Raw genomic sequence first — 15745 nt, 5'->3', positions numbered from 1 at the left:
CAAAAGTAAACAACCTGTGGAGTTCTTGCGGGTCCGGAAAGAATGAGGCGGTTCGATATGGTTTTTGGTGTTTAATGTAACGATAACGAATGATAACAAACAACAATAATGAATAGCAAATAACGGTAGAGGATAACAATGAGTAACAATAACAAATGGTGAACGGCGTGGTTGATGGTGCCGTGGTTGAAGTTGATCGGCGAGAGAGCGAGTCTAGGGTAATGCCGGGAACCCACTTGCTGTTACCTGTTTCATTAAAAAAAAAATACAGAATGTTCTACAGCGATATACAATCATTCCTGAACTTTTTGACAATTTTAAATCGATTAGAAGTGGGTGTTTTCGATCGCGCGGTAAAATTTCACTCATCCTGTATAAAAATCTCTACTGTGGGGCAGAAGAAGCAAGGACACGCTTCAACACGCTTACTAAAAAGCACAGAACTAAAAAGTCTGGACGGTTGGATCGAGCAAACGTCGTCCCACGTCGTGTGGCGTGTTGTCGGAGAGCATGGAACAAATGAGTACGCATTGCATTCAAATCTTTGTTAAATTTCTGTACACATTTCTGTCGTGTAGCGTAGTATCGCGTGGCGTGGAGCAAGTGGGTTCCGGGCATAAGGTGACCATTCGTCCCCGATTTGTCGGGATAGTCCCCGAAACAAGTTCTATGTCCCTGGTTATTTTTGTCCCCGATTTTAAATTTCTTCAAAAAGTCATAAAATATTAATGAATGACACATAAGTATTGTAATAAAAATAGTAACATCGAAGCCAATATGAAGAAAGTTATTGGTCCTAAGAAATGCCTCCCAGGAAGCAATGCTTTTGTTGAAACGGTATTTTCCGAAATAAATTACATTTGGGGTAACGAAAAATCGCAGATTAAAGTGGACACAATACGTGCTATCATTGGAGCAACCCTCTTGTTCTGAAGAAAATTCATACTTTAGAAAAATACGTCTAATGAATACAGTGCAATATGATTATTATAATATACACGGGTGTAGAATGGATTTTGGTATATACCTACATAGGCAATTTACGTGTAATAGTAAAAATTCTCGGATATTGGGTCACATAATTATTTTCTAACAAAACCTTGTAATGTAAACCCAAGTATCGCCAGTTCCGCGCAAATTGAAAAATCAAATAAAACCCGCGAAAATGAACAAATGGCCAAGTCGTGATCGTCATAGAAACGGTAAAAACCCTAGGAAACCCGTACGTTGTGTGTTTTATACAAAATGGCGGAAGACTACCTCGAAATTGCAAATGGCGGACCTGCAGAGTGGACAAACTTCGAAATAAAAATAAGTATGTACATAAATCGGTGGAAGGACTCCTGTATTTAATTTGCAAATATACGAATAAATACGTTCTCGTTTTCATTTACAGCGGTGTTTGATGTAAAACAGACAAACAAATACATAACAACACAATTTATGTAGGTACCTACACTAGCCATGAGATCGAACAAAACACAACAAATACAATAAATAAATGAACAACACGACATCGAGAGACTAAAACGTGAAAATAATAACAACCACTGTAAATGGGATGAGTAAAACCTCCAAAACTCATCCACAAACGATGGCACACCATAATTTTTTCTAATTGTTAAATTTTATACAACATGACATAAGAATGAATAAACAAAACTCAAATTTACAATAATTAAGGCCCTAACTGAATACTACGCTCTCTCTCTCTCTCTCTCTCTCTCTCTCTCTCTCTCTCTCTCTCTCTCTCTCTCTCTCACAGCCCTCGTATTCCCCGATAACACCCGGCACCTCCCCCGAACGTTATTCTAGTTGTCGCCCCAGTGGCGGATACACCCATATGGTCAGAATGGTCATGACCATAACCCTTTTGGACGGTCGACAATCGTCAAATCGAGTAAATTCTTATTTTACCCGGTCCGTTTTTACGTCTCAATCAAATAATTTTCTTCGGAAACACCGGGTCCTTGGGAGAACACCAACGAAGCCCGTCACAACCTATCAGCAGACACTTGTGCTGTATTGTACTATCATCATTAGGGGGTAGATTTATTATCTGGGCGTTTCCGGCTTCTCTTTTCAGCGTAAAACTAGAAACATGCGTTTTTAAAACAGCTTTGAAAATGTAAGAGATAAAAGAACAGTCGCAGCGTTCCCAGATCTACCGAATTTTTGGTAGATCTACCGAATTCGCATAAAATCTACCGAAAAATCACTCAAAAAATTTTCATAATCTATCCAACATTTTGCAAAAACGTCCACACAATTAATCTCGAATATACTTTAATGTTTCAATCTATGACATTGATGAGATCATAGATATATGTACTCGTATTTGCGAAAAAGAAAAGAAAAATCGAATTCGTAATTTAAATAAATATAGTAGTTAATGTAATGTCTTAAGTTTTCTCATTGAAATAAAACGGATTATGTCGCGGATTAAAAAAAAAGTAAATAACTATATAAATATATTTCTTTTATCTTTTATTAGATTGTCATGCTTCTTAATGTTGTCTTTAGAGAGTTGAGATAATTATTATTAAGTTCTAATCTTCTTTCTTTTATACTGGGTGCCCCAAAATTCGCGGAACAACTCAATGAGGCAATGTCAACTCATGTTAGAAAATGATGAGAAAAATAATAAAAAAATTATATACCTCTTAGATTTGAAGATATGGGGGCTCAAAAGGTGCAGCTTTGATCTCATTTATTTTAAATATTAAAACAGATTTTGACTATTTGTCTTTTACTAGCCAGTGGCCTAATAATTCTGAACGATTGTGATCAGGTTTGCAATTATTTTCTTCATTATTTCCAGCATTTCCGAGTAGTAATTTTATGTTCGTTTTATCTCAAATAGTGTACGGCAACATGGCTTTGATTTTTCCCTCTCATTTCCATGGATACAAAAAAATTAAATATTTGCAGACTATTGGGATGCATAGAATGTTTTTAAATGTTGCCACATTTATTGTAACGAATAGGTCCACATCTTCTACAAAAAAGACGATTGATTTTTTTAAACATTTTTACCTGATATCTTAATGACTACTTAACAACATACTACTACGTTGTTCCGCGAATTTTGGGGCACCCAGTATAGTTTTGTTTTAATGTAATAGTGTATTATGTACCGTTACGTTATTATTTTCCACAATCATCTACACCATAAATAACAATAAACACTGAACACGCAGTTCAAAGAGTGCACCTTCAGACCAATGTATCTTTATGGGGGAGTCCCGATTTTTTTTTATTTCCATATTTGGACTACAGAAGTGATCCCTTACAACGCACTGAATTCGGATTTCGCGAATTTTGAGACAACCTGTATATTTATTTACTATTATTAATTCATTTGCCGCCTGACTGTAAAGGTAAAGTTCTGCGGTTTAGGTATGTACAGGTAAAGTCCATTCAAAAATCAAAAAACCACCACCTGTTGCTTTAGATTGGTAAAATTTAAAAAACCCTAGGTAGATATTTTTTCATACTGTGTTGGTAACTATAAATTATGACATTTATTTGATTCAAAATAAAATTCAATTACTTTGAATTTCTTTCGTATTGTTTTATTAGCAGCAGGTTTCATTTATTTATTGATTCTTATTATTTTTACTTATACATGCCCAGAAAAACAAGACATTTAATAAACACTTAACCTCAAAATTACAATTCTCACCAAATTTTACACTGAACAGCGTTGCCAATAGTAATTATCGAGGAAACTGCGACGTTGGTGGTTTTTTGATTTTTGAATAGACTTTAGATAGGTTACCCTACCTATAGGTGCCTGTGATCAGCTGTGACCACAACCTAATTTGAAGGCTGGATCCGCGCCTGTGTCGCCCCCCGATCTCTTACTTCTAAACTCCCGCCACATTCACTCCAAATCCCTACGTCACCCAGCCTAGCTCCCCAAATTGGTTGAGAACGACACTCTTCCGGATATTACGTCATGGAGAAGCCCCGAGATAACAGTGACGGCAACCCCAGACGGTACCGCCGCATAGTGGGAAATAATACCAGAAAGCTGGCCAAAAGTCGAAAAATCGAAGTCTAAATTAGGGACTTTTTCGCACATAAACTATTCCTAGAGGACCTCTGGTAGGTATAAAATAAACCGTCACAGTTGTCCCCTACCTTGGTCGCATCGCGTAAAAAGTGAGCATTGAAACGAATAAATGTTCCGTGTTTCTGAGCGTCACACATGCTGTTAATTACGTTAACAAAGTGCAACAAAATGGATCATCTTCCCCAACGAATGTAGAATGAAATGTACGGTCGATGGACAAATAAAACTGGGACACTTAAAATTTAATCTATGTAAATCAGACTATTGAATTGTCAATATATTTGTCAGTGTCTATGTAATATGTCATGCCAAAGTTAACCTATTTGTGATAAAGCCGTAATTAAACGATGCAAATTTGTAAATTTTGACTTATGTGATTGTCATTTTTGTTTCAGTTTTATTTGTCCATCGGCTGTACCACAAAATATTTATTAATTGCAAACCTGTAATTATTACTGTAATAAATGTAGCTGTATTTTTCGCAAATCTCATTCAAAAATCTTAAATTAAAAGTGACATACAAAAAAATACCACATATGCCCACTCTCTTATACTCCTATCTTGTTTATTAAACCTTCCTGTACAATATTATGCAAAAATTAGCTGCGCCCACCTGCGCTTTTTCTTTTTTTTTTAATTTTTCTTCGGAAATTGTGATGAAGTGCAAAAACCGAAAATGTTTACAGATGCATTTGATCATGTAAGTATTTTTTTCATAATCAAAATTTCTTTGCTACGGTTGTGGACGGCAACAAAGCTGTTTATTTCACAAGATTGCAATTTTGCAGGCTCTCTAAACCAAGTTTAACTGAAACTCTGAACGTTATATTATAATCACCATTTTGGATCCGCCATCTTTTTTTTTTTTTGGAAAGACTAATACCAAATTTGTAATCAGTGACCTAAAAACAGCCCCATTACTAAATTCCATTAAAATTGATAAACTTGGTAATATTTCGAATCGCCATTTTGGATCCGTCATTTTGTTTTTGGAAAAACTAAGAACAAATTCGTCATCAGTGATCTCGAAAACTAGGGGAGAGAGGGGTAAAATAATCCCTCTAAGAAAGAAAAATTGATTTTTCTTAACGTGTTGAGTGAATTTGTGCGTAACTATATACATCGCTTTTATCCATCATTTAGCTACTCAAAAATATTTTTATTGGCGCCTTCAAGCTTCTGAATTTATATATATGTATAAATAATTGGGTAGTTGCAAAAGGATCATTTTGTACACAGGTTTGGGTAAAATGATCCCACACTAATAAATGCACAAAAAAGTTATATTGGATGAACAAAAGTTAAAAAAATACCAAATCTTCAAAATTTTAATAGGCGTTTGGATGAATTAGCATTATGAGATGAATTTGTTAGACAAAGGTCGCAGATGAAGTCATCCCAGGCGTTTTCATCTATTCCTGCACAAGCGTCATGAGCCCATTGACGACACCGTGAGCATTGTATCCACCCTTCGCCTTCGATAGAATTTCCATAGGGTTCAGAACAATAAATACAGAGTGCACCATTTTCCTGTTCTGATTCTTCGCTGCTACTTTCTGCAAGCTTTTTGGGAGGCCCTTTTTTTGATTTTTTTGGGTTGCATTTTCCTTTCTTGTTTTTTCTTGTTTCTTCCTTAGCAGCTTTTTGTTTTTTTTCTTCTGTTAAATTATCTTTGTAAGGCGTACTGGTTAACAATACGGTACCTACAGATTTCCTTTTCCTCTGTGCTCGGGGTCCACTTATTTTAGGTAAGGGCCTAAGTGTGATAGGACCGGCTTTGGTAAACGACGTATCGTGAGTCTTATCAATTTCAACATCCTCAGTCTTATTTGGACTAGTGTTACTTGTACTGGCTTCACCTAAATCAGTGGCATTTGCTTCAACATTTTCAGATAACTCAATCTCAGTTGTTTCTTTTTCATCCGTGGTTTCAGCCGCTATAAAATCTAAATCATTAAAAATACCACTGTTGTAAGGCACAATCCCTGTTTTTTTAAATGCATTAATCGCATTGGCTGGAGTGCAAGCCTTTAGATATCCCTCACAAAAAATTTTACTTATTTGAAAGGTTGTTATAGTCCTGCCAGGGTTGTTGTTTAGCCATCTTTCAAGTGCATGATCTACAGCTGTACTAAGTGGAAACATAATTCCTACATCTAGTGGCTGGAGCTTGTGCGTACAGTGTGGAGGTAAACATAAGATAGAAACAAAATTGTCCTTTGCTTTAACGATGACATTTAAATTTTTTGTATGGGACAGATGCCCATCTAAAATTAGAAGAACTGGATCTTCTGGCGAAGGTTTTGCAAAAGACAAAAAATGTTCAAACCATAAGGAAAACACTTCTTCTTTCATCCAGCCAGATTCATTGCATGCAAAGATGGTACCTGGAGGAGCTCCATCTTTTAATTCAGGTTTCATTCTCTTTCTACTAAAAATAATCATTGGTGGAAGAAACATGCCACCAGCTGACATACATATCACTGCAGTTGATGATTGTCCACGTTCTGCGGAAGTAACACGGCCAACTTGCTTGCGACCTTTTTTTGCAAAAGTTTTCGAATTGCGTCCGGGAACGGTGGACAATGAAGTTTCGTCCACATTGTATATTCTATGAGCTGGATAGTTGTGCTTTTGGTATTCAGCTTTTAATAAATCAAAGAATTTTGAAACAACCGGTTTATTAAAAGCTTTTGCTCGAGCAACCGATGTTGCTTCTGGGACACGCAGTGATAATCCAGGATGTCTCTTTTGGAAACCAAATAACCAGTCTCGACCAGCAATTTTATTTTCAAGTGAAAATGGGTGATTAGCAATACCATTTCGTTCAGCAAGTTGATATGCTAAACTTCGAACATCATGGGTAGTTAAACCATACATTCTCACTTCCATGTCCAAAATGTAATTTACCAATTCTTCTTCCTGTTCAGCAGAGAAGACTGTCTTTCTGCTGCCCAATATTTTTTTGTGAGTGTTAGTAATAACATTCCTACTCCTCACTCGACGTTTTAAGGACATTACAGGAACTCCAAAATTTCTGCTAGCGGTTTTTATTGGCATTCCTTGGTTCTTGACTGCGTTAATTGCACTTTCCATGCTCCGCTCTGACCAATTTTGCCTTGTGGTCTTTCGTATATACGTACGAGGCATTGTGTAGACTGAAACAAAACTTATTTACTTAGAAATCGTTGAGGAGGGTAAAATGATCCCCGGGATCATTTTACACCCTACTATGCAGGATCATTTTACCCCACACCGCATGTCTCACATTTACTTATTTTTTTTTAGGTTAAATTTGCGAAAAAATGTGATGATATTGCAGTATATCGAAAGTTTACAAAATGCTCTAATCACAAATGAATGCAATTTTACAACTACGTCGCAGTAAGTGTACTTACAATGGTAACAAAAGCCGGTTGGCCTTATATCAATGTCACAAAAAATAAATACTTCACTCTGCTGACGCTATGCGTGCTAGCTTTGGAACAATACTGGGTGCCCTGACTGCAACTGCATCTGTAAGTGATGTTGTAATCAATTTCCGCTAGATTGCGCTAACCATTCTGTCGTCATTGAGAGGGATCATTTCACCTGATAGGATCATTTTACCCCTCTCTCCCCTACTATTTCTCAATTTTCAATATTTATTTTATTATTTTGATTTTTTCGACTTTTGGTCAGCTTTTCGGTAATTTTTCCCACTGTGTGCCGGCTCGTCTCACTTATTTCTCTTCCCCAATAATCGCTAACCGTTCCCGCGACGACCCCCTAATATCACCCGTGGTTGAGGACGACACTCTCCCGGAAATTCCATCATGGCGAAGCCCCGAGATAACAGCGACGGCAACTCCAGTTGGGTCCCTTAGGCTCGCCTCGCTTATTTCCACAATTGTTGTTATTTGCCCCGCGTCGACAACCTACTTCCGGCCAAACATGTGCTCACGGTTTTTTTTTGTGGCAAATGGATGGCCCTTCGTGAAATGGACCCCAGTTAATTGCGCCCACGCGGCCCCGATCACGTGTTACCGGACGCACAAGTTTTTCACGCTCCCCACAAATACCTTATCATAAACAGAACAAACCTGTGACAAATGTATGGTATGTAATTTAAACGGTCCTACCTCTATTGAACTGCGCACTTCGCGAACGTCGCACGTGTCTGATATGTGCGATTCGTGGCGTAATAAATAAACACAAACAAAATGACTACCTGAAGAAATTTTACAAACTGAAGACTAACACTCGGTTAAAGAAACTAACAGGGCCAAAAAAAAACCACAACCGTTCGATTCAAGAGTCGAGAGTAGAGAGCACAGACCACCCACTAAAATACACAAACACTACATATACCTAGTTATTTGGATTACTAGTCCAGAAAATGATATTTTGCGAGTATGAGTGTTATTGCGTAGCCAAGGCGCTTAGCCTGGTTTATAAATATAATGTGGTTGTGTATCCTTTAATAAGTTGAATTTAACTGCTAAATTCATGTGTATAATTTTTGCGAATATATCATGACGTTTCTTATATTCGCTTTGAGCCAAAACGGTGCAAGAAGAAATTGTTCGTCTATTTACCAGCGTTACCAACCCTTATATTTGTCAAATATTATTTTCCGAGCATTATGTTTTGAATTTATTTTTAATTTAAGGCTTTATAAGCCATTTTGTCGCAGTTGTTTGCTTTATAGCACTCGTCGCTGCGCTCCTCGTGCTTTAAAAAACGCGTGCGACAAAATGGTGTCTTATAAAACTGGTATAATAAATAACTATTATTTGACGAGTTCTTGTGTAAATTGGGTTTTTCGGCACGAATGGGCCAAAAAAGCCCAACTGACACACGAACGAGTTGAATACAGCGTTTTTTTATTCGATGAGCCCCCTAAAGGCTCCAAATCGCTTAAAATCTTTAAAATTAGCTTGACGTTTCGTTTTGACAAGTTGTGACACTTATCAAAATCCGTTCACACAGAAGAAAATTCTCAAATTCTGACAGTGTCGAACAAAAAACTAAATTCTAAACATTGACCAAAACGTCCTGCTGCCTCGGCTGATGACATCATCCGACGTCGTTGACGATGTAAATTATTCCCCACGCGAAAGATCTTTCTCCTTTTCACCTTCTCCCTTCATTTTTTTTTTCAAGTCTCGCGTGCAGTAGGTATTTTTTCACACTTTACGTTTTATGTTCCGCAAACTTTCTATCCTTTTCACTGCATCATTTGCGATTTCTCTCAATTTTTCTTCAACATCACTGCCCCACATACCTTCTCATTTTCAATTCCCTACACTTTTCCTTCCCAGTCTATTTTCTACACTCTTTCACCCCTTTTTAATTTTAGAAAACATTTTCAGGCGAATCGACCAACCTGACATGTTATCAGTGTACCAGAAATACAAATACTGAGTGTGACCCCCATGAACTGTTACCCTGCCCGTCAGTCTCCGACAGATGTGTCACACATATCTCCAAAAACGGTAACTGGAAAAAATATTAATCACGCAATCGTACAACGTATTGTTATTGTTTTCAGACGAAAATGGATTCTCCATAAAGAGAGAGTGCGGCTTGGGACCTTGTGGCTTCGACGACGACATGGTAAACAAGGGACTGGGCTTCGGCAACTGCGATAGGAGCCGAGAAGAGTACTTTTGCATTCTTTGCTGCAGAGACAGCGGTTGCAACAAGAGCGGCTCCACTTCCGTCACATCTCCGAATTTGTTGCTCTTAATTACATTCTTATTTAATCTAATGAAGAAATAAAAGTTTGTAAAGAATCTGGTCGTCGAGTCTTCGGCACAGTCTGTTCACCAGTCCATCAGATGGAGCTGTACCGCTTCTTTTGTTTTATAAACATGACAAGTGACTTGCGAGCAACGTCAGCACGTCAGTTTCGTATTAATCAATGAAACTGGGAGATAAAAATAAGAATTAAAGTGACAATTTATTCCAAAAAATAATACTCAATAAAAATATGTACATACAGTTCTTAAAAAAGTACGTTCAATTAAATTTAACTACAGATATATTCACAGAATATATCACAAAACTTTACTTAAGATATTTAGCACTCGTTAACAAATTTACCTACAGTACTGACGTGGAAGATTTCGCTAAAAGTAAAATTTGCTGCAAGACCAGTAACGATCCAACTGGATAACTGGAAACGATTTTAGTAAGTCAATTTAAAAATAATTTATTTACAAAAATTAACAATAACTTATAATTCATCTTTAAGGAGAGTATATCTATTCTTAGACGGTGCTAGTTTTTTGAATGTACTCTCAGGCGGAAGTGTCGGTGCCTTCTGCGAGCTGGCGTCGTCGCTGTCGGGCCCGTAGTGAAACTCCCTGTGCAGTTTCCCCGAGTAGAGGTCCTGAATGAACTGTTTGAGCTTCCCGGGGACCTCCATGTCCTTGTAGTCGGGGAAAAGGTACATGTGCCTAAAACTATCGATGGCGATGAGAGGCAAGTCCTTTTCGTTCTTCCCCAGGTGGTGCAGAGGGTGGGCGAATTTTTTACCGTCCGCTGTCAAAAAGTTTATGCTTTCTGGAAACACGAAAAATCAGAGAGTCACCGATAAGCGCGATCAATTATTACGTTTTTCCGATAGTAAATCGGTTTGCACAATCTCGGTAAACCTCTTGATGCTCTCCTTATCGTCCGGCGAGTGGAACAGGATCAGGAACGGCAGTCCCTCTTCTGTTAGCTCTTCAGCGTTCTCAAAGGTGATTTCGCGTACTAGAGGTACGCACTTTTCTGACACCCAAATGTGCAGTTCGTCGAAATTCTTCAAGCTGCCGGTGTAGGTCTCATCCAGGTCGTTGGAACGCTCCCGGTCCGGTCGAAACACGATTATGGGTTGTCCCGCTGGGTGCATGGTACGGGACGCCTCATCAAACCCGACGTAAAACAGACAATCGTCCTTGACGTTGGTCGCCACCCGCCTGAATATGTTGTACTCGGGCTGATCCCGTCGATCAAAATACCCTAAAAGATATGTTTGTAAAGATGTGACAAGCAGATTGTGTCCAAGTGCTGATATGCACAACAAAACCTTGAGTATTATCACGCGCATAATTGTTTCGCGATAAATAATGCAAGTGTCCTACCAATAACAACTCTCTTGTCAGACTCAAGATCCGAGAGCTCTCTCAGATTCTTGAACTCTTTGATGGGGTCTTCCAGTTGTTTTTTGACGAACTTGAGGAACGCCTCGTGCGAGCGCTCCCCGCGGTACTCGCGCTTGGCGGGTTGGCCGTTCCTGATGACCTTCAGCGTGGGGTATTTCGTGATGTGGAATCTGGTGGCGACAGAGCCCTCTTTGTCGCAGTCCACCTTACCCATGACCACTTTCCCAGCTTCGGGAAACTCTAGTGCGATCTTGTCGGCGGCCTCGTCGAAAATCGGCATCAATATGTTACTAAACCTGCACCACTCGGCGTAGAAATTGATGAACACTAGTTCATTGGAGGCTACAAACAACGGTCAAGCGGGTTCACCACGTCAAATGTAAATTACCTAGGGTCATGTCCAGGTTGTCTTGCGTCAGTTGCACCGCCCCACTGTCCGTCGGATTGTAGAAAACGTAGACTAGCTGAAATAACAATTTTTTGATGGGGTCGCGCTACCAAATTAGGTTATGAGATATGTGGTTTGAGAAACGCCGGCCGCGTTCCGGTGAGCGAACCGGTCGAAGAAGCGAGACCGATTTGGGTTTGAACAAGCGGAAATTGTGTGTTTATCACGTGAAAAACCGCAATTCGATAGGTTTCGTGGCAAGAAAAGGCGAAAATTTGTTGGAAGTGACTTACCATTAGGCATGTAAAAAATGTGATTTTAAAATTACTTGCAGTCCTTAGGGTATACATTTTTTTAAACTACTGTGTGGGAAAACTTTAACTGAGGCTTTACAAACAAATCCACCGTAAACTAGCGGCCATCCGAGACGTCACCCAATCGAATTTTGACAAATAGGTGACGGCTAATCGGCTATGGTCTATGGTGCGGTTGTCATTTATGGCGCCATCTCTGGGCGTTTAATTATACATTTGAGATGTATAAAGGGCTGCCTAGTTTCAGGAAGAATTTTTATAACAATTTATTATAAAAATAATACTTAATTTGCGATAAAACAGCTTTCATTTACACGAAATATGCATAAAAGCGTACATTGTATAACAAGCGAACAAACCTGATAAATAATAATAGACTAAAATAAAGTATGACTTGAGTTATACCTAATCTTTAATATCTACTAGGTAAAGTTGTCATCAAGAAATAGTCAATTTTGACTTAAATTGTAAATCATCTTACAATAGTAGAGGAAACTGTCTTATAACTACCATAAATAATAAGAAAGTGAGTGTCAGATCACAGAAGAAATATTTACCTGAGTAATATTTTCCTTGAGCCGGCACTGCACAACAAAGGGGCAATAAAAATAGAGGGTATAAGGAATTATTTACACACAGTTCCACTGGTGTGTAACGTTCTTTTTTTTGGATACACAATGGTAGGTATATTATGATACAACTTTATAAGGAAGCCTTTAAAGCACGCGCGACGAGTTTAAGAGCACGAAGCGGAGTGCTTTTAACGTCACAAGTGCTTTAAACGCTCTTACAAACGTGTATCATACGCTATTTTTTATTATACCTGCACTACAATCTGAAAATTATAACAAAAAAAGTAAATTGAAAGACCTTTTCCGAAGTAATCTGTGTCATTAATCGTTGATATAGAAATGGTCAATTGTTGTTGTTTCGTTGCTATCATAAATTGTGTAAAATGTCTATTTATCATTGTTCAAAATGTAGGTGAATTTAGAATTTGTTGTTACCTAAGCAACCCTTAAAGCTTTAGTGTTTTAATAGTATATTAAAGAACGAGTTTTATAAGGGTTGATTTAGCGCACGAGTACCAAGTGTAGAAAACGAGCCGTAGGGGAGTTTTGTATGGGACGAGTGCGCCAATGCTCTTATAAAACGAGTTTTTTATGTTATTTTTTAGAATTTGCACGCTTGTTTTAATTTCTAAATTAAAAATTTAAATTTTCAAATTCTAGGGAATTTTGTATTAATTGGTAATTCAAAGTAACGGATGCAACTACATCTACAACAGATGTTAAAATGTAGAGTTTGAACATTAATATTGGAAGTTTTTTGGTGTAAATGACAATAATACACTGAAATATTGTTAAAAATTTTCTTAGAGATCTATTAAACTACAAGTGCTTTAAGAGATAGCCATAAACGACTCCAAATTGAATACAATAATAGGCTTATTAGAGACGCAGATTCTAAAAAGACTCTTTTTCGCACGCATTTTAGTGTCAAAAACAGGGATTATGATTCAGGTATAATAAAAAATATATACTTATAAGATTTATAATATCTAAATAAAACTCTTTACAATGTAAATGCAGATTCAACAGGTTTTTCATTGTGTAAGGTATATGATAATTCGCTGTCAAATAAAATTTGTAAGAGTATAATCTCGCTAAAATAAAAATATGCTTTTTCATCCAACTTGCTTATTAAAAAAAAACTATAACAAAGCAAGTTATCACAGATCTTATCTAAGTTGATAGAGTAAAGTAAAATCAGTTTTGCAATAATGCATCAACGGCTCAGAACTGTCTAATCTCTCCAGAACTAAGAGGACTCTTACCAGACATCCACAACACACATAAAGAAATTTGTATCGATAACCCTGGATGAAATTTGTCTATAACTAAATACAAATTATACACTATACAGTGCTATCAGCAGCACCACACACAAATTGTCTTTGGTTATTTTGTTGGTCAGATTTATCGTTTCATTAGACTCAATTAACGCACATAGTGGCGAATAAAGCGTGATTTTAGACAATTGTGCCTTTTCTAAATGTCGCGAGAAAACTTAATTCAAGACAAATGACACTTTTCGTGCACATGAAGTTGTCCGTTTAGAATTTTGTTTGTGTTCATCGATCACTGTTGAAATGACATTAATTTTCGTCATGAAAAATTTGAAAATGTTTGGATTGGAACTGATTGATAGCTGGTAGAGTACCTCATCGACCGGTTGTAACAAGGAAGAACGGATCACGTCAAATGAAGCTTCTGCTACGTGTTGGAGAGCGTAGGTATACGTACGTGATTTCACTTTTGATGAGTTCAAGGTAGGCGTTTTATATGTATTTGTGGTTTTAGTCATTTGGGTTGCTCTTACGAAATTCAATTTCTAACAAAATTTCTTCTCTTGTTTAATTTAAGTGTCTATTTTTTAATAGGTAGGTACTTAAAGAAACATAAAATCAAAAGAAAATATTGTAAACTGATGTAAACTCATTGGTGCTTGCAAATGATTTTTTTTCTTTACTTGTGTGCTGTCTCCTAAAACAGTTTAACAAGACATAGTTCACGATGTTTTTCTTGCGATAGACTAGCAAAATTCATCGTTACGAGTATTACAAATAATTCACGTGAACATTTACAAGTAAAATAATCTTTGTGCGTTCATAATTTTATAATAGGTACCTTATACGAACTCCTTTTCGAACAATATTTTTCTTTAATTATAGAGAGTAGAGATAATTGATTCACAAACAAGATTTTTATCGCTTTCATGCGCATAGTAAACAATCATATCTACAAATCAGAATTTATGGACTAAAAATAATTCGAATGTGACGTAAATTTAGTAAGTAAATACCTACCTACTTTCGTTTATGTTTTATTGTTTGCAAATGATGGACAACGGATTGATCGAGAATGAAATAACTTTTTGCTGCAGTGGTGCACGTTTTATTGTTATTATTTTTTTATAAGCCGGTTGTTAAATACAAGTGTGATGAGACGGTTTTATTTTGAATCATCATTATACAGAAACGACAATCATTAGGGGGAACCCACTTTATTTTATTATTTTAAATAAATTCTGACAGGGATAATAAAGGAAGTTTGGCACGTTTTACACCTTTTTAACGTTAGCAGTTAAACTTCCTACGATTTTGTTTTGCTGTCCGTTGGCATCAACATTTCTTTCTTCAAACAAATGACCTCATTTTATTTCATTCATTTGTGGAAACTATGTAACCTTGTGGGCAAGTAATTCTGCTTGCTATGCTTTCTATTAACCTTCATCAGCTCAGCTGTCAAATATTTCGTGAAACTGGAAGTGTATACCTAACGAAAGAATGGACGATTTGTCATTTACCAAAACAAAAATGCAAGTATGATCAAAATGAGAATTCATGAGTTATAAAGACGACTTACGTTTGCTGCTTTATTGAACACAAATTTATTTGAACACTCGTTAAATTACTAAAAATGAGGTTTTGAATTTAAAGTTTTCAGTTATCAGTACCTACCTAGTAGCATTTCTAATTTATAATGGATTTCCTTTTTGAAGAACACTTCTCTGTTCAGTACTTTAATCAAGTTAAAAGAGATCGAATTAATTCATTAATTTATAACAAATTAATTAACAGTTGCTTGTGGCTGTAGGAACTAATTAATGATGAACCGCTACATCTCCAGCTAATAAAGTAGTTACTTACTTAATTGTTTTATTCTTTAATAATAATTATAGGTACATAACATTTTTGGTTTACAATACAAAAATTTCCGATAATAATGCGGAATCTGGAAAAGTGCCCCGAATTCTTGCATTATCTAAC

At 36.8% G+C, this 15745-nt stretch overlaps 1 protein-coding gene and 1 long non-coding RNA gene across 2 annotated transcripts; both read right to left on the bottom strand.

The window, feature by feature from the left end:
• Positions 1-5343: 5343 nt before the first annotated feature.
• LOC138125732 (uncharacterized) lies at positions 5344-7700 on the bottom strand. The gene is made up of 2 exons (XR_011157516.1): positions 7477-7700; positions 5344-7236 (listed from the first exon to the last, which is right to left on the bottom strand). It is a non-coding gene; the product is annotated as an uncharacterized lncRNA (long non-coding RNA).
• A 2309-nt stretch (positions 7701-10009) lies between these two features.
• ERp44 (Endoplasmic reticulum protein 44) lies at positions 10010-12073 on the bottom strand. The gene is made up of 5 exons (XM_069041183.1): positions 11893-12073; positions 11600-11675; positions 11191-11553; positions 10679-11068; positions 10010-10627 (listed from the first exon to the last, which is right to left on the bottom strand). The coding sequence occupies exons 1-5, from the start codon at positions 11947-11949 to the stop codon at positions 10299-10301; spliced, it is 1215 nt and encodes a 404-aa protein (XP_068897284.1). The 5' UTR covers positions 11950-12073; the 3' UTR covers positions 10010-10298.
• Between the last annotated feature and the right edge of the window lie 3672 nt (positions 12074-15745).

The sequence above is a fragment of the Tenebrio molitor genome, chromosome 3 (assembly GCF_963966145.1).
Source record: "Tenebrio molitor chromosome 3, icTenMoli1.1, whole genome shotgun sequence".
Taxonomy (NCBI): Eukaryota; Metazoa; Arthropoda; class Insecta; order Coleoptera; family Tenebrionidae; genus Tenebrio; species Tenebrio molitor.
Note: the sequence above shows the minus strand (reverse complement) of the source record. Positions and strands in the feature narration are given on the sequence as shown.

What these genes read in the sequence shown, in the direction of transcription:
- ERp44 (XM_069041183.1), bottom strand. Translation starts at nt 11,949, where the DNA reads ATGTATACCCTAAGGACTGCAAGTAATTTTAAAATCACATTTTTTACA. An exon ending in CAACCTGGACATGACCCTAG is followed by an intron (nt 11,554 to 11,599) that starts GTAATTTACATT and finishes CGTTGTTTGTAG; the next exon opens with CCTCCAATGAACTAGTGTTC. An exon ending in TGACAAGAGAGTTGTTATTG is followed by an intron (nt 11,069 to 11,190) that starts GTAGGACACTTG and finishes CATATCTTTTAG; the next exon opens with GGTATTTTGATCGACGGGAT.